We start from the raw sequence: 18608 nt of genomic DNA, 5'->3' as shown, positions 1-18608 counted from the left end.
TGCCCCATAGAATAAAGCTTCCTCAGCTATTCTCCTCTTCTAAGATTTTATACTTGAGTAAAGGTAGTAGCAGTTTTACTAAACTGTAAAAATACTTTTTTACAAGTAAAAGTCCTGCATTTAAATCTGATTTAAATACAAAATATACCTAAGTACCAAAAGTAAAAGGACTGGTAAAGGCGCACCACTGTTCATGACACATGCCAGCAGCCTCAGGGCGGTATAGTTAAGCAGGTATGTAAAGTTTGCCATTTTAAGCACCTTGAAACGGTAAAACCAAGAGGGGGAGAAGCGAGAAAAGAGGAAAAGGGGGACGGAGGAAGACAACGACGCAGCTTGATGAAAGGAGGAAGAGGTGTTTGCAGCTGCAGGTGTGAGGGCACTTTCAGGGTTTTATGTCCGTGTCTTTCCCACACAGAGAGCAGCCCTGATGTTGAAAAAGAGAGAAGCACAAAGGAGCCAGGGAGGGAGGGAGAGAGAGAGAGAGAGAGAGAGAGAGAGAGAGAGAGAGAGAGCAAAGGTATTATCAGCTCATAAAAAGGCACTTAGAGCAACACACACATTCATCATGGCTAGCTGCTACTGCAAACACACACACGATTTTAGAGGCAGCTGCTCCTATTACAAGGAATTACTAAAACGGAAAAGATAACAAATCTGTGAGAAACGGAAGAGTGTTTTCATAACTGAAACCCTCTCCAGTGAATTTAAAGATGACATATTTGTGTGTCTCTCCTGGGACATGTCTCCATTCTTTAATGTTCAAAAAGCTCTTTATTTTTTCTCATACTGCCTGTGCTGCAGCACCTCTTTCCACCCTCTGTCTGAAACCAGAGCCCAGTCTGCTCTGGTTGGTAAGCTGGCCGGCTCTGTTGTGATTCACGTATAGATGTCCCCTCCCCTCGGGGCATACTATGTGTTTGAGCGCTAGCCAATAGAAGCTTGAGCGTTACATAGTGAAGTCAGAGAAGTAAAGGAGTTCAATGGGTGGCGTTTCGGGCAGGGGGGGAGAGGGAAACTCTTGTTTGATGTCCTTTATTAATGCCTCTTTTTTTAATGTTTATTTTTGCCTTTGTGACCCCCCTTCGCTGCAACAGTACATTTCCCCCGCTGTGGGCCGCATAAAGGACTTCTGATGATGATGGCATGCTTTGATAGGAGCTTCCTGCAGACACTATGTAGCCTGCAATTTTAAGGGGCGGAAATATAATCAGCTATTATGCACGAATCATCTACGTGAAATCCTTCACTCCGCCCACCAGATACAATCCTTCCAATCGTGCATTATTTCTCATTCACTCCACCAGGACGTCTGAGGGCAGGACGCACATTCACTCTGTGTGATTGAATACCAAAAGCAGGAGACTTTTTTTCTTTTTTAAAACCTCCATTCGGAAACAGGATTTCGAATAATCTCTTGCCTCTTTGATGTTCCTCAAAGGATCAGGAAAAGTTGTGACAGATTTAGAAAGAAAAGAAGGAGACAGACAGAGCTTTGCCCCGGAGGTTCACGAGGAAGAAACAGGAGACAGATAAAGAGGGAAGGGATAATCTGCGAGAGGGAGGGAGGGAGGGAAGAACACAGCTGTTGTGTGAGGAGAAAATAAAGATAAAGAAAGCCAGGAGGTGCATAAGTGTGAAGGGCGAAGGAGAAGAGATTGACGAAGAAGTTGAAGGTCAAAAGAACTGAGGAGATTAACAGACACCTGACATCACATTGAACAATGGAGACGCAGCAGGAGAAGAGGACATACTTCCTTTGAAGAAGAAAAGAAAAGGAGCTGTGTTTGACGGGAAGAAGAGGACGCCGTTTCCTCACCATGTTTTATTCAGCTGGCTTCCCAAATTCTAACAACCTGCGCCGGAAGAGCAACTTCGTCCCGGGATAAAATGACGAGAGGAGCGAAGAGATACCTGCCGACTCTGTGATACCCTCCTCCTTTCCCTCCTCACCTCTTTCCTTCCTCCCTTTCTTTCACTTTAAATACACTCACTTCCTCCTCCTCTGCCCTGATATCTCCTCTCCTCTCCATCTCCTCACTATGTGGATACCAGCTTTGCTCATATGGATTCTTAACAGCAGCTATCTGTGCGCAGTACAAGACTACCCGGACTATTACGAAACTGGAGACATGGGCACCAAGGTGAGACATTTCATTCATCATCATCTTTATTTGTATTAACTTCTACAGCCTGAAAATACAAGTAAACTGGTGGAGCACCAACTACTGTGTATCACACTAGCCCTGTGGTAATATAATGGAAGTTAATGCTCTCATTTAAGCTGTGTTTACTCAGGAAGTCTCATTGAGATCAAGAGCTTTTTTACTAGACAACAAAACATCACAACAAGACAATTCAGACACACAATGATCCACCTGGGGGTTTATGGGTAGTGGCAAGCAGCAGCATGACAAACAGGATATCTCTTTAATCCACCACACAGGATTGTTTTAGCTATATTATGTAAAGAACCCAAACACATTTGGGTTTCAGGGTTTCAAAGCAAACAAGTGTTTATAATGCTGTGACGTATCTAGGAGATGGGATATCAATAAGCTGTGAAATGCAAATATTTAGTTTATTTGGAACCAAGAGCCAGATTTAAATTGATGGGTTTAAAATGGTATCGTCAGCATAAAATTGTACATGGCAATGCTCAGATTATTCTATAAGTATAAAAGAAAGGGAAGTAATATATTGTTGACTATAGTTTTGAAAGCCATGAATTTGGCATTTTGGCCGCCGCCATCTTGGTTTTATGTGTTGTTTTGGAATTAGAAAAAAAGGTAAGTACACTAGAGACATTTACAGGTGACCCAAATGCTAAAATGAAGTCTCGGGAAATTAAAACACACTGAAGGTGTAAGCCAAAAACACTGTGGGAGCGACCTGTCAATCATAATTGGACTCCATTGGACTTCTTTGTGTATTTCCGCAAACACCACTATGTCACACTTCTATAAGCCAGCGCTCCAACATGTATGAGACAGGCTAAGGGGCGGGACATGTCTAAGCAGTTGACCACTCACAACAGAGCCATCAAACTAACCACTCAGAGCAGACTGGGCTCTGGTTTCAGACATAGGGGGAAAAGAGGTGCTGTATGAGAAAAATAAAGAGCTTTTTGAACATTAAAGCACGGAGACATGTCCCAATAGAGACACTAAATACAAATATGAACCTGAAAAACAGCAGAATAGGGCCCCTTTAAATATATTATACATCATTATTACAATTAGCTCAATTAACTAGCATAACACTCCTTGTAGTAGTAATCATCCAATGGTTTAATGCCATTATTTAAGAAATTAAAGGCAGTCTTAGTTAAAACAAATAACGTTCTCCTTGTCCTCCTGTTTCTATGAAGTTATTTTAACAACACTACGTCCAGTTTTCTCAGTAAAATGCAGCTTTGGTTTCAGATATCTGCTTTACTGTAAATACTGTGCAGGAGTCAGCCGTAACATTTGTTGTTCTTCCCTGGAAGTGTCTCTGTGGCTGAAGTAAAAGCTTTCCCTCTCTAAAAGCTGTGCGTCATGGTACCCCCCGACATTTATTCATATGGAAATACAAGGGATCATGTTCAAAACCACTGGAAATACAATCCTCTTGGAACTGAATAAAGGAATCCTAATTACATAATAAGATGGGAGTAAAACAAATATCAAAATGGTGTTTTTAAATGTTTGCGTGACGAATGCATGGGTGTGTGCATGTGCGTGTGTGTGTAGTGTGTAATGCTGCACCCCAAAGCACTGGTCATTCGCGCATCATGACATCATCTTCCCACAGCGATGACCTCATGTCATGCAATCACTTAACTGCACGAAGGAGGGCGAGAAGAAGAAGAAATCAGGGAAAACTTAAAAGAAAGAGAGAATAATCCATCTTCTAACTCCTAAATATAACTGTTCTTTAGTATCATCCAGGTAGCAGTCATGTCTGATAGCGGTACGGAGGCTTTAGGGGTATTTGGCTGACATAAAACGCTTTAAACTGGCCCAAATATTAGATACACCTGCAGAAATAGTGTGTGTAAAAGAAGAAATATGCTGTCAATCAGAGCTTCTATTTAACTCCATCAGTGTTAGCATCAAATGATAGCATCTAAAGGTATTTGGATTTAGCATTTTGTATTTTATTCGCAACTAAATACTAAGCTGTTTTAGTAGTGTCATTTTGCCTTATTTTTTAACGTTACACATAAGCTGAGTCATATCAGATGGCTAGAGACGAACAGAAAGGGAGGAGGTGGTAAATGGAGAGACTGATAGCATCAGAGATCTGGTTTCTGTTTAGGTGATGCCAGCTGTACCATTCTGCTTCTCCTCCGCCTGGGAAACTAAACAACTACGCTAACTCCCCGGGGGAAGAATAAATATGTGACACACAACATTCGACTTACATTAAGTCCCCAGTGGAACAAAGTCAGAAAACCATTACAGGATGACTCACAGGAGGAACGGTTTACAGAGCTACTGTAAACTGAGATTTCCTGGTCTACTACACACTCTCTCTGCACAACATTAATAATCAAGTCCTGTTTCTCCAGTGTGTTGAGTCGTTCAAGCTAATGTTGCATTCAAGGACTCTTTAGAAGCATTTAAGTACCAAATATTATTTTAAAATACATATTTTCTGGAGCGCAGTTCCTCAAAAACAACATTTTTCACATGGTAAAAAAGTGTTTTACTCCCCGATCTAAGTTACATTACATAAATAAAATGTATTGATTGAATAAAAGGACTAATTCATGTAATCCGATGAATCAATTTATTTAAATCAAGGATTTTGCTGGAGGATTTTCTTGTGAATATTTCAAATAAATAACATTTGCTGCAGCCCTACTTCATAATAGTACAATCATTTTAGTTGCCAGACCTTGAAGTTAGATGAAAAGTGATTTTATAGTTTTGAAATAAGACACTCAGAAGCTTGCACATAGAAGACTTAAAGCTTATCTTGTAATGGAGGGCACATCAAGGAAGGGTGCCAGGAAACAAATCAAAAGGACTTGATATAGGAGATTAAAGCGTCTTGCTCAGGGGCACTGAAGCAGCAGCAGCAGGTATTTTCAGATTTTATCAGGCCGCCTGAGGTGACATAGTTTATAGCCGTCTGAATGCTATCAAAAGAAACCACAAAAAAAGCAATGCTGAGGCAGAAAGACAAAAAAATCAGACCTTGCAGCTACCTCAAATGCAACAGTGTGTGTGTGGGGGGGAGGGGGAAGATGGAAAAATCAAGTTAAAGGGAGGAAGGAGACATATGGAGAGGAAATTTGGAGGAAGATGAGGTGACAGAGAGTGAGGGGTGAGGAAATGAGGAAGGATGGATGTCAGGGAGGGAAGGACAAAGACTTTAAATTACCTGCAGTTTGCTTTCAATTCATCCTCACGCTGGAAATGAGAGTGGCAGTACCTCTGATCAACTGATGTGCTGCTGCCTTGCCCCCATTCATCTGTGTGCGTGTGCGTGTGCGTGTGCGTGTGTGTGGAGAGGACTACCCATATAGCTGATAGTAGCTACCACACTGTTAGCTGTCTGCAGAGATATTTCCTGTTTACTATCCAGCTAAAAATGGCAAAACTCCAACTGTTTATTTTACAATATCCATTCGTTAAAACATTATAATATACATACAAATGTCATATTTTTGCCTAAATAGAATCCCTGTTTTTCCCCTTCTTGTCGAGTTCATACACCACACTATTTACTTCCTGTCTGCAGGCTCCAGAACTGTCAGATGACCAGCCCAGTTTGGAGTCAGTGACGAGTGTGGACCAGCTTTTACAGCTTCTGTACCCAGAATACAACCTGCTTCAGCAATGTTTGAGGAAGAAATCCTGGCCCTCCTCCTCTTCCTCCTCCTCCTCCTCTCTCTCTTTTTCCTCCTCCTCCTCCTCAGCGAGCCCTCTGGTCCACTCCGACCTTGAGGATCTGTGGGGTCAGCCCCGGGAGGAGCCGCTTTTTAAAGTAGACGAGTCTTTGTCCGGTAAATATTTTGAAACTCCTATAAAGGGCTTTTAGACTTGGATATTGGGAATACCGTCGTTGTTACAGCCTTAAAAAGTTATATAGATTGATTGATACCACTTGAAATTACATAAAAAGTGAGAAAATGTTTTTTGAAATAGGACTTTTGATAATATAATTTAAGAAACTGTCAGATCACTTCTTGAAACACTACAGTGAGCTGCCAGAGAGTCTCCCCGCTCAACCACATGTGTTTTCATTTGCTAGTCATCTTAGAGGAGATCCAGCGGACCTCCTGTCAGCCAAGAGAGGTGTGTGTCGAGGTGGCCAAAGAATACCAAGAATCCACCAGTCAGTTCTTCCTGCCTCGCTGTGTGGCGCTGCATCGCTGCGGCGGCTGCTGCACCAACGAGGCTTACTACTGCACCAACACCAGCCACACACACGTCAACAAGACGGTAAGCAGCGGAGGAGGAGGAGGAGGAATTTACTATACTGAAGTAAATGTACTTAGTTACTTTGCACCGTTGATGTTCAGTGGGCCCAGCTTTGTTTTATTTCCCCGAATAACTAAACACTCAGATTAAAGCATGGTGTTGGTATGTGTGCATCGGGACCCTTTAAACTGCACATCACTACAACACACAGTCATTACATCAACCACCACACGTCTGAAATCTGTATCCTCCTTAAAATAAAACCGTGTCCAATCATGATCCATTTAAAGCATCATATTTAGTATTGCCCCGAAAAAAAGTGAAGAAGAAAAAGAAGAAAGAAAATTGTGCAGGATTAAAATTTTGGGTACTCACACACCTTGGTCTCTCCCTCCTCCCAGTTAATGGAGCTGTCCCCGCCCAGGATGGAACGCTCCACCGTCATGGTAACATTCGTCAACCACACTTCCTGCGATTGCCTCTCCAAGCGGCCGCTGCACTCCATCATCAGACGAGCCGTGACAGATCACCTGTGAGTGGGAGAGAGGAGGGACGTGTGTGTAAGCTCATCTCTGACTCTTTGTGTATATGCAATACTAATATTACTTGTGTGTGTGTGTGTGTGTGTGTGTGTGTGTGTGTGTGTGTGTGCATGTGTGTGTGTGTTCGTACAGGTGTTCCCCACCCGAAGTTCCCTGTGCCTCGGGGTCATTATGGGACCCAGTGAACTGTGTGTGTGTCTCTACAGACGCCATTAATTACTCTGAGAGAGAGACAGGTACGTTTTAATATTGGTAAAATGATTTATTAAGATAAATTATTAAAGTTATGGTTTAAGACAGTTTGCTATTGAATAATTGGTACTTTCAAGCTCTTACAGGCTCCAAAATCCATTAAATACAATCATAACCTAAAGATTTTCCGTATTTTATTAAATAAATCTGAGAAACCTCAGCTTGTTGGGTTTTTCCAAGGGAAATTTTTGCAAATGAATTCCCTGGAGCTAGAGTTTATGCAGCTGTAACATAAGATTGCAACACATTTTTGTATATTTCTGTATTTCTGTGTTACAGGAACTAAAAACCTTTTGTTTGTCTCCACGTGGCTCTCAGAGGCGCTGGACTCGGGGCTTCTGGCTCTCTGCGGGCCGAACCGGGTTCTGCACGAGTCGTCTTGCGATTGTGTGTGTCGCAACGGACTCACCGAGGACAGCTGCGACCCGGGCTGGAAACTGGACCACAACACCTGTAAGCAGGCTTTCAAGCAATCCACATATCTCACATTATATATAGTACATAATCAGGACTGTTGTGTTAATGCCACCCATATTACAACTTTAGGATAACCAAAATTGAAGAAAAAAACAACCAAAATGACTGAAGTTCTTTAAAAAATGTATTATTCTGTAATAGTAGTATTCAAAAAAGAGATGTTATCATTTTGAGGTTTTAAATTGAAATGTTGGAAATAACAGTTCATAAGATCCTGTTTCCTAAGATGTGTTAGCATTTTCTAGTTTTAATAATTAATTTAATGCGTTTTAGGTCTTTTGAGGAACACTGTATTGTTTTTTGGAGAACTAAATCATTAGAAAAAATGAATATGAGGGGATACCTAAGTTTAACACCCCATTTAGAAAGTAGGTCCTTGTTCATTAATTGGGTGTCAAAAGGGCTCCTGTTTTGTGAGAACTGTGTTACTTCTGAAATCCATTTCCTGTAAATACACCACATTTCTAAGAAAAGGGGGCCATCCTCCTGAAAACAACTGGGCCATATTAAGCCAGGATAAACTAGGGGAAGTTTGAAGGAGCTTCTTGTGAATATCTAACAAGTCAGAACCTGACCTCCAAATATTTAGCAACAAAACCGACAGAGCTGCACCAGCCGATATCTGATGACGCTCTCTCCCCGCAGGTGAATGTCAGTGCGAAGGTCAAGGCGAGGGGAAGTGGTGCCCCGCCGGCCAGCGCTGGGACGATGATCTCTGCGGGTGTGTGTGTGCTGCAGAGTGTCCCGGGAACCAGCCATTGAACCCCGACACCTGCCTATGTCAGTGCAGGGAGAGTCCGCAGTCCTGTCTGCGGCAGGGCAAGAGGTTCATGCCAAACTCCTGCAGGTAGGCGCACAACAGGCCGAGCAATCTGTCCCCGTCCTTTCTCAGCTCTGCAGACTTTCTCCCTGTGGAAAAAAGGGAAGGAAACAGAGAGTCTCCTTTGGGGGAGTGAAATTATTCCAAGTATCCACACTTTCTGCCAACTGCAATTTTAAACCCTTCTGCCCTTAGCCTAAAAAGCCACTAAGCAAACATTTTCTTAGTCATAAAGACACAAATGAAACCAACTCACAATAGTGCCATTCAAGAGAGAGAAAAAGGGGCCTGTGGACTAAAAGTAGTTTCAATAACAAAATAGGCTGTATTTTTGTAACTTATTTTGGCAAATTAGATCAAAATAAGCAAATAGCTGAAGAAATATGAGAAAAGTGACCCATCTTACATGGTGGCAAGGCAATGAAACTAGTAAAGCTTAAAGGAATGCCGACTCTAAGACAGTGTTTTGGAACTGCATAAAGGGGAGGCATCAGAAACATCAACTTTGGAAAACTTTTCCACATTTTTCCAAATTCCAATGCATCATTTCTGTCAGCTCATCATAAGTTAACTGAACCAGTGGTTTGCTACTGGGGAAACTAGTCCGGTCTGATGTTCGGCCCTTAGGGTGCCATCACAATCCTTTCTGTGGGAGAAAAAGGGGTGAGGAAAGAGTGAGGTCCAAAGCTTAGAGAGGGGGAGAAAGTGAGCAAACTCTCAATGGACATGTCATACATTCCAAACTCGAAAAAAGATTTCGCTCACATGTTTCCATACAACCTTTTATGGACACAGGGCGTCCGAAAAACGCTGATCGTGTAATGCATGCGTGTTGAGGTTCCCACAGCCAGCATGCAAGAGATCAGACTCCCCCTGACCCCAGAGGCCTGCAGAGAGACAGACGGGCAGGCTGGAGCAGCGAGATGACAGTGAGCAGAGACGGATAAAGGGACAAGGAAAAACATATTTGAGTGATTTCCTATCATGTGGGAAAGTTCACCGACATACAAGCAAGTTCCGCTTAATGGAGGGAACTCTCTGAGCTAGCACGTAAGAATTAGGTACGCACAAATTTATAAGGATTAAAGGATTTTTGGTGGTGCAACCCAATCCAACTCTTAAATACAGCATGCACATTTCCATCATTTTGTCTATTTATTTCCTTTGATAGTATAATTCAACATCTGGTCACAGGAGGTGGTGCACATAAGACAATGCACCTACTGTGATTTTGAGGATGAGTTCCCAGAATTTGGCCATATTCCTCCCCTCTCCGGAGACGTGCTCCATCTTTTTCTCATGCACAGAAACGTTTGATGCAAAATAAAACTTGGATCAGGGGGTTTTATCCAAAAGAGATCTGAATGATTGAGCATGCCAAGAGAGAATCCCATGTGTGTTATTTTGTATTTATTCACCACGCCTCTCATCCGCCCTTTTGCATCTTCTTTTTCCGGCTCTATCATCCTAATTCTTTGTATTCTCCCTTTTTTGTTCTATCTCTTGATCTTGTTTCTTCTGGCTTTCTCCTCTGTCTAGTTGTTACAGGTTGCCGTGCAGAAAGCCCCGACGTGTGTGCCAGGAGGATTTTTACTACAGCCACCACGTCTGCCAGTGCATCCCCAAATACATGAGGCCTGAGTGGAATTAACACACAGACAGAGCAAAAACCACCCTTCAACGTGAGGCTACATTTAGTCCTTAAAGAAAAGGGGGAAATGGGGGAAATGCCTCTAAACAAAAAGGTGGAACGACACATTTACATACTGGATTATAACAGCAGCTTGGAGGAGTTTTATTAATGCTCACTGTGCTGGGGATGCTTTCAAGTGGCACAGGAAAGGCAGAAAACTTGTAAAAGTGGAGAAAATTAGGATGTATTTGACTCTGAGACCTCTGACTGGAAGTAGGTAATCACACCTGCTTAAAAGCTCCACAGCAGCGCAGGGGAATGGACCAATCAGACTCCGAGGCAGCGTTTACCCCTGCTGCAACGTGTTGGAGCAAGACATTCAACCACTTATGACTGTGTGAAATGGAAAGTGGAATAAAATAATGACAGACTAGACTCCATGCTCCTCATTTTTAAGATTAAATATGCTGCAGGCACTTTGGCAGTGGTGGGATATTTGAGAGGTTGAAGGATTTATTTTGCATATGTGATGTTGCCGGGCTCTCCACTTGGAAATGGTGACAGTATGTTTTGGTGATGCACCAGAGGCTGTTTCCAACACAAGATCTTTTTTGAACAACAAAAGATATTGAGTAACGTTTTTTTCTTTTTACATTAAAGTCCTAATTAACGCATTTTCCTTCAGCCTTTTGCTTGAGAAAGATTTTTTATGCCAGAACTTGTTTAATCAAACGCTCATTTAAACCCTCCCAAACATCTATTAGGCCTATATCATCCATGTTCTACTTGCCTCCACTGTAGAGCTGCAAGTGTCTGAATCACAATCAATGGGCACCCTTCAAGTAATTTAACTTCACACTGTATTTGTAAATATTTAAACTTTGTCATATTTAACACTGATATTTTAAAGATGGAATCATATGTATTTAAGTCTCTATCCTAGCTTAATGTTGTTTTGCGTTGATAAATCCTTGTAGGCTATTCTGCAGTTTGTAATAATTATGAAATATTGTGTTTTTAATTGTCTGCACTGCAAGGTTAATCTGAACAGTACATATACTATAAAGCTTTAAAGAATCCTGATTTAGGGCTACACGTTGGGATGAAGATGTAATGCCATGTAGAGATGATTGCAGCATTCGTGCTATGGCTGTAAAGAGAAACGTCTTTTATCATGCTACTATTGAATATTTAAAGTAATTTTGAAGTATTAAAAGCCTTCTCTGACTGATAAATGTGTGTCCCTGTTTATAAATGATGAATGTTTTATTTTTTGAAGGAGATTCTGGCAGAGACATGAGGAATATGAGACTTTTGCTGAACACCGGCAGTTATAAACTAAAGCTAAATGCTAAGCTACTGCTACATCAGCTAATCTCAATAATCACTAGCTAACATTAGCCACCAATGCTAACACCCAAAACTAGAAAAGAAACCTGTGCGTGTAAACTCTCTGGCAACTACAGGATAAACAAATGCACGATACATTGCTCATGTTTCCAGGGAAAGTCTAGTGCAGTGGTGCCCAACCTTTTTTGAACCAAGATCTACTTTTAAAGTTGACAGTGTGTCGAGATCTACCAAGCCATATCGAAAGCCATAGCGTAGCCACAATTAACTGAGCACCTAACACAATTTTCTGGCACAAAGATCAAGTTTTAACAATAATAATACCTATTTATTGAAGTAAATGTACGTCGTGCAAAGAATACGCACAAGTAGGGCTAGGACTGGCCCGTAACAACACAACAACATACAACCTAATTGATACAATGCCTAATTTAAGTTGGAAAAGTGGTTCTCTACCTTAGTGGGACTTCTGGCACTGAGAGGAGGAAGCTAGTCTCTCATAGTCCGGACAGTAGGAGCTGAGAGCCAGCCGTAAGCAGGCCGCAAGGTGGTCATCAGTCATGGTGGATCTGTATTTTGACTTAATGATTTTCATATGTGAAAAGGCAGACTCACACAAGTATGTTGATCCAAAAAGTGCAGTCAAATTCTTTGCAGTTTGTCTGAGGTTGGGGCACTTCTCTTTGTGCATTACATTCCAGAATTGGACATTTGTGTCAGGTGTTGCTCTTGATTTGAGCTCAATGTCATTATTTAGTGTGAGGATCTCATTCTCAATAGCACCGCTATCCAGGTTGAAGAGTGATGCCACTTTGGACGTTATACAATCCACAGCTATATTTTCCCCAAATGGAAAACTGAAAAAACTGACAACAGGCTCAATGGATGCAAAGTCAGTAAAGCGCCTGTGAAATTCTGACAAGATGCTTTGCACTTGATCATCAAAACGTGCACTCTCAAGCTCCACACAGTCTTTGCCCTGACGCTTAAGTTCTGTGTCCATGTGTGGAAAGTTCCGCAGATCACACTGTTGCAACCTGCTTGATAGCAGCTGTAACTTGCTTTTAAAGGTGTTCACGGAGCTGATCATGTTGATGATGTGTTTGTTCTTACCCTGCAGCTCTAGATTCAAGTTATTGAGCTTGTCAGTAAGATCAGTAAGAAAGACTCAATCCAAGAGCTACTGACTGTCTTCTAGCTGTGCATATTCAGCATGGTTTGAACGTTTCAGAAATTCTTTAATTTCGGCAAATCCAGAAATGTACCTCTGCTGAGCCACCTTAAGTCTGTGTGCAGCAGCAGATATGTGTGTTCTGCACCGGTCTCCTCCAGTTGCGCACAGAATAATCGCCTCTGCAGGCTCCTGGCCCGAACAGAACATAGGCACTCTTGTTAGCCACATCCATCACGTCTTTCATATTTAAAATCTTCCGTGCTGGTGAATTATACAATGGTAATTCAGGAAATCCGGGAAAGATTCAGACTGTTTGCACAATCCAATGAGCCCAGCAGTACGGCCAATCATTGCTGGAGCCCCATCGGTTGTAATGGAGACGAGTTTGTAGAGGGGCAACTTGCTCTTACTAACGAATTCCATAAAAACCTGAAAATATCTGTGCCTCTTGTGTGCCCTTTCAGAGGCAAAATGGTCAGCAGCTCTTCTTTTACACTCATATTGTCGAAAACCATTCTAATGAACACGCATAGCTGATCCACATCCACAGCATCAGTGGATTCATCGAATTGCAGAGAAAAACACTCCCGTGTCAATATCATTCCTCAACTGCTGTTCAACATCCTCCACCATTCCCTCGCATCGCCGTGTAACAGAATGTCTTGATAGCTGCACATCCTGAATAGCAGACACAATCTCCTTTCGATTTTTAAAATCGGCAAAAAGCGCATCTGCGGCTTCCATGAGCTTCTTTCACAATCTCACCATCCTTGACAGATTTCTTTCCTTTTGCAAGAACACGACAGACACGATAAGAAGCTAAGGTTGCAGCCTTACTCGTGGTATTGGGCCTGATAAAAATGAACTGTTGTGCTGCTAGCTGCCTTTTCAATTCCTTGACTTTTCGTGCGCACAGTGGTGATTTAGCTGGGAAGTTTGTATTGTAGCTCTTGTGGGCCATCTTGAAATGCCGCTCCAAATTCCCTTTCTTTGGTAAAGCCACATTTGCATTGCAAATAACACAGATGGACTTGGCATTCGAATACACGAACAAATAACCCTCCTCCCACTCTGAATGAAAATGATAAGTTTTAGCTTCTGCCGCCATGGTAGTATCCACGTGCTCCAGTCAAGCTTCTTGCGCCCTTCCGAGTCCTTAGTTAGAACCGAGCAACCATACCATGCGCGCGCAGATAGAAAGAAGCGCGTGTCATTTTTTCTTTGATTATGCCTGATCTACCTTACTATAGCTGTACAAATCTACACACTGCTTCACGCAATCAGCAGTTCATTGTGCCTATTTAAGATGTTTTAAGTTGGAAGTTTTAATGTAGGCCTATTTTACACAACAGTAGCAGGATAGCCTACACACAACCTTTTCTCGCGATCGACTGGTAGACCGCGATCGACTGGTTGGGCACCCCTAGTCTAGTGAATAGTTCCTCCACCGCTCACCGCTCACACACCTGTGGGTGGGAATTTGACTCTTCCTGCAGTGTCGTATTTCTTCCTCTCCGGCAATCTCTCTGTCTCTCTGTCTTCCTCTGTCTGCGTCCCCCACAACAAACATGAATGACTCGCATGGAAAACAAAGAGATCGCCTTTCTGTCTGCATCATTACATAATAACTCAGCTACCTGAAGCACATGTAATCTGTGAAATCAAAATGTTATATCACTCACCATGACTTTAACAGGATTTATATCCACTTTGAAATGACCCTGAAGTATCCATGGAGCTCCTCTTTGTTCAGATGTAGGGTCAGCTCCTTTTAAAAAGGAAAATGTAATTAACATTTTAATATTTGTCCTCAAACCAACCTTTCGGTGCAGAGTTGTGCACATTCTTTAAAGTATTTCAGCAAACTTTAGTAACAGAAACAAACGCCAAAGGTTTTCAAAGTTGAGGAGTTGTCTTTTGAGTGATCTTAATATTTTCTCTCTCAGCAGCACTCTTTGAAATACTGCTGACTTATCTTTCGCCAGGGCATTGAAACCTTTTATTTGAAGATGTTGGAGCAAGCCGCTCATTCCTCACATGCAAACACAGTGCCGAATGGATGCCATTTGAAATAAGTTTTATTTTTTTTACCTGAAGAACAAAAATATAAACCCAGATCCAATACCCCCTTATATAATAAGCCATTGAAACTCTCCAAATATTTACAAAAGATAGAAAATAAAACTTAAATAAATATAACTTCCTGCTGAAGCTCATGAAAAACTGTGGTTTGTTAAGGATTTTCTTGCTCGTGTCAGTAAAGATAAAATGGCTAAGTGAGAAAATATAATATGAACCAACATTTATGCTGCTCCACTCACAGCGAATAAAACACAGGAAATGATCTGAAAAATATTAGAGAGACACTGGCACATTTTGTTGTTATTGCTAAAAAATATAGCTTGATGGATATGACAGGAAGTCCAGTGATAAAAACCGAGGAGCAGCTTTGTATACAAAATCCTTCAGTTGCACATACTAATAATAATACATAATAATAATAACATGTTGTATTTCGCAAGAATCTCCGCATGATGCTGAGATGGGTGCACACTGCCCCCTAGCGGTTACTCATGTGAAAGACAAGCTGAGACTTCATCCCATGTGTGAAGTGTTTAAAAAAAACAATAACACATTCTCCAGAAGATACAGCAATCTAACAAATGTTCAAAGGTGAAAAAACATATAGTTAATTATAGGATGTTAAAGAAAAGATCTTTTTAAGCAGAAGGAAATCTTATGAGACCAGTGCAAAAAGCAAACATATGGCTTGTGAAAAATATGAATTGTGATGATAGCAGGAGCAGCCTCGACCTAAGTTTTTGTTTCACAGCTTTCAGAAGTCTTTTTAAGCCACATTAATCTCCAGGAAGCAGCTGGAAACAGCACGGCGGATCCAGAGCAGGCACTTCGCTGTACTGCCAACGGTCTGACTGGCGTGCAGTTCAGTCGTCTGTTGTTGAGCGGTTGTCCCGTGGCCGCTCCCGGGCCTTGTGTTACAGGCACATGCTGCAGGGAAATTCAGGGTCACCCTTCAGGGTTTTCCAGATGCACGACTCCTTGCCAACATCTGGGAGTACGCCATCCGGAGAGGTCTGATCCATGCGTGTCTTCATCTTTGTTATTCCTCAAATTCATTTCTTTAAAAAAAGGTTAAAAAAGGTTGCCTGAAACAGGAACAACACAGAGAATTAGCGTCTTAATTGATGTTATTATCATAATATCTATAACAAACGTCTGATTTCTTTTTAAATATCATTTTCCTGACTCACCCTCGTCGTCGGAGTCGAATCCGAAGAGGTTGGAGCACTTGTTCAGCTGGAGGTGACTCTGCAGATCCTCTGCGCTGTTGAACGTAGCGAAGCAGTTGGCGCAGCGTTGTCTCTGCGGAAGTGCTGCGGAGCAGGTCTGCAGAAGGGGGGGGCTCTTCCGAGACGACTGAGAGAACAGCAGCTCCTTCCTACGCTTCGGCATGGTGATGTACTTCTCGTCCAGGTATGCAGTAGGTGGGGGACGCACATAGGGCCCCCTACCGTACCCTGTGAGAATTTCCTGTTTGACACATTTCTGCGTTTCCTCTTCCTTTACAAGGCTCTCCACTGCCTCTGCTTTCACCCCCTTATCCTCAGTGTTTACAGGCTCCTTGGATGCTGATGCACAACTCAGATCTTGGCATGTTTTCTTGACGATCCCTGCGTCGCCTTCCTCTTGTACGTTTTTGAGCTTCCCATTTGCTGTGTTGGATTCAATGGAGTTTTCCCCTGTTGTTCCCTTCTGTGTTTTCTCTTCTTCTTTAGCCTTTTCTCCCACATCTGCTGCTGCTGCTTTAGCCTGTTTCTGTGCAGATTTGGACTTCTTTAACGCAGGTGTTTTGCTCGCATCTTTGCATCCCTTGGGTGTTTTCTTATCAACTTTTTTACAAATTGTGTCCTTCTTTGTGTCTGAGGAAGCAGTCTTTTCTTTCCTGTGCGGTTTCCTTAGCTTGCCCACTGTCTTCGTTTGCTCTCCTGAGGTGGTGGGTGGTGCAGCGATCGGATTCAGACGGTTAGCAGGCACAGAGTTAGAGGAGGTCGACGTGGCAGGACTTTTGGAGGCAGACGTTGGTTCTTTGACAGGACTTTTCTTCTTGACAATCTTCGCATTGGCTTTTGTTTCCGTTACCTTGAGCTTCTTCGAGTCTGAAGGAGCAGTTTGACTACCGCTTCCTGTAGTAGCGCAGCGTTTCTTTGCTTTATTCCTCACTCTGTCTGTGGAGGTGGTGCTGATTACTGAGTTAGCTATAGAGATCTTTTGTTTAACGTGATCCTGCTTATTTATCTTTGATTTGTTGATGAGTTCTTCTGTGGTTTTTACTTCATCTTGGATGTGCAAACTCTTTTCTTCTTCTTTTGACTCGTTGCTCACTTCTGAGATCTTCTCTGCTTTAGTTGTTTCTACCACAGGTTCACTTTTTGGAACATCAGTTGTGTTTTCATCACGCACAGCCACCTTTGCCTTCGGAGGACGCCCTCTTCTTTTCGGACCTTTTGTGTCAACTTTGACCTGCTTCTTCTTGAACTTGTGCCTTACTTTGTTGTTGTGTTTTAACTCTCTGTGATTTTTGGTTGTGTTAGTTCTCAAAATGTGCCTTAATCTGAGATTAGGGCCAGCGGGCTGTGTGGAAGTGTCCTTATTAGAGAGATTCTTCAAAACGTGCGTCTCCTTTCTGTCTTTCAACTCGTCTTCCTGAACAGACTCAGCAGGTTTTTCTGTTGACGGGTCATGTGTGGCTTCTCTCCTTAATTTTCGAGCAGCCTTTACACTCACAGATTTATTGGCAGCAGTGTTTGCCTTATGATTCTGTTGTTTCTCCTCCTGCAGAGTGTTATTGTGTCCGTCTACTGTTGGCTCGTCGGTGTTCTTGTCTGCTTTAGTGGATTTGGAAGCATAGTGCTCTCTCTCGTGAAGGTTCAGAGCCCAGAGACAGATAAATAGTTGCGAGCAGCCAGGGAGGCAGCACACTGCCTGCAGTGGACTGTGCTTCCTGGTGTGGCGTCGCATTTCTATCCCAGTTTTGAACCTGGCTGCACACCCCTGATGGAGGCAAGGATGCCGAGGAGCGAGCCGGTGTCTTTCCACGTGGTGCTGAAAATGTTCGAAACTCCACATGACCCTCATGCAGCTGCTACATTTGCCGTTTCCTACACGGAAGGCCAGGTGTAAAGGTTTCTCCTCGCCTTTGTGATCTTCGAGAGCGTGGTAAAGGAGCGCGACACGATTTTTTGACAGGTCTGTAAACCAAAAGCACCCATTCACCGGACAGCAAAGTCTCTCTTGTTGCTCCAAAGCTTTCTCTTCGGCGGGTTCCCTACTTTCTTTCATGGCGTCTTGGTTTTCTTGCAACCTCTCTGCTTTATCATTTGTTCTTTCTTGAGAAGTCTCCTGCTTAGCTCCTGCGTCCCTCTTCGGTCTATTGAGCTCTTTCTTTTGGCCAATATGCCCATTTATCTTCTGAACAGGGGGTTTAACATTAAGGTGCTTTGAAGCGTTTAGTTTCGTTCCATGTAACGATTGACCGTCCACTGACTTGTCATTGGATCTCAACTCTCTGGATCTGGATGGGGTTGAATCTGAAAGGCTTATTGATTGAGAAGAGTTGTTGGATCTCCTTTGTCTCTCACTACTTCGGTGCTCAGAAGACATGTGAGTGGTCTTGGCTTTGGAAGAGGTCTTAATTGTTGAGACATTTTTGGTCTTAGGGACAGAGTTTACTTGAGCGGCCGACTCTTTGCTCCTCTTCAGCTTCTCTATGTGGTCGGACAGGTGCATCATGGCCAGAAGGTCGTCTTTGAACATCGTGGCGCAGAACATGCACTCGTCTCTGCGGTAGTGGAACATGGCGTGTGCTACGACACGACTCCCCTTGAAAGTCTTGTTGCAGAAGGAGCAACAAAACTCCAGCTTG

The 18608-nt window shown here is 42.6% G+C and overlaps 2 protein-coding genes across 3 annotated transcripts; one reads left to right on the top strand and one right to left on the bottom strand.

The window, feature by feature from the left end:
• Window positions 1-1312: 1312 nt before the first annotated feature.
• Window positions 1313-11375, top strand: LOC134860614 (vascular endothelial growth factor C-like). 2 transcript variants are annotated; one of them, XM_063877376.1, is made up of 8 exons: window positions 1313-2144; window positions 5734-5998; window positions 6247-6437; window positions 6818-6948; window positions 7091-7194; window positions 7529-7663; window positions 8333-8534; window positions 10047-11375. In XM_063877376.1, exons 1-8 carry the CDS (start codon window positions 2043-2045, stop codon window positions 10156-10158), a joined length of 1242 nt encoding a protein of 413 aa, XP_063733446.1. In that variant the 5' UTR covers window positions 1313-2042; the 3' UTR covers window positions 10159-11375. The 2 variants fall into 2 exon arrangements, with proteins under 2 accessions (XP_063733446.1, XP_063733445.1); XM_063877375.1 differs by having other exon boundaries at window positions 7490-7663.
• A 3349-nt stretch (window positions 11376-14724) lies between these two features.
• Window positions 14725-18541, bottom strand: LOC134860979 (zinc finger protein 654-like). Its single transcript, XM_063877922.1, has 2 exons — window positions 15937-18541; window positions 14725-15831 (listed from the first exon to the last, which is right to left on the bottom strand). Exons 1-2 carry the CDS (start codon window positions 18539-18541, stop codon window positions 15818-15820), a joined length of 2619 nt encoding a protein of 872 aa, XP_063733992.1. The 3' UTR covers window positions 14725-15817.
• Window positions 18542-18608: the final 67 nt, after the last annotated feature.

This window comes from Eleginops maclovinus, chromosome 24 (genome assembly GCF_036324505.1).
Source record: "Eleginops maclovinus isolate JMC-PN-2008 ecotype Puerto Natales chromosome 24, JC_Emac_rtc_rv5, whole genome shotgun sequence".
NCBI classification, from domain to species: Eukaryota; Metazoa; Chordata; class Actinopteri; order Perciformes; family Eleginopidae; genus Eleginops; species Eleginops maclovinus.
Note: the sequence above shows the minus strand (reverse complement) of the source record. Positions and strands in the feature narration are given on the sequence as shown.

Excerpts from the sequence above, each read along its gene's own strand:
- LOC134860614 (XM_063877375.1), top strand. The coding sequence starts at position 2,043 with ATGTGGATACCAGCTTTGCTCATATGGATTCTTAACAGCAGCTATCTG. Across the intron at positions 6,949-7,090 it reads CGAGCCGTGACAGATCACCT|GTGTTCCCCACCCGAAGTTC; the intron begins GTGAGTGGGAGA and ends GTGTTCGTACAG. Across the intron at positions 7,664-8,332 it reads GAAACTGGACCACAACACCT|GTGAATGTCAGTGCGAAGGT; the intron begins GTAAGCAGGCTT and ends CTCTCCCCGCAG.
- LOC134860979 (XM_063877922.1), bottom strand. The coding sequence starts at position 18,541 with ATGTTCCACTACCGCAGAGACGAGTGCATGTTCTGCGCCACGATGTTC.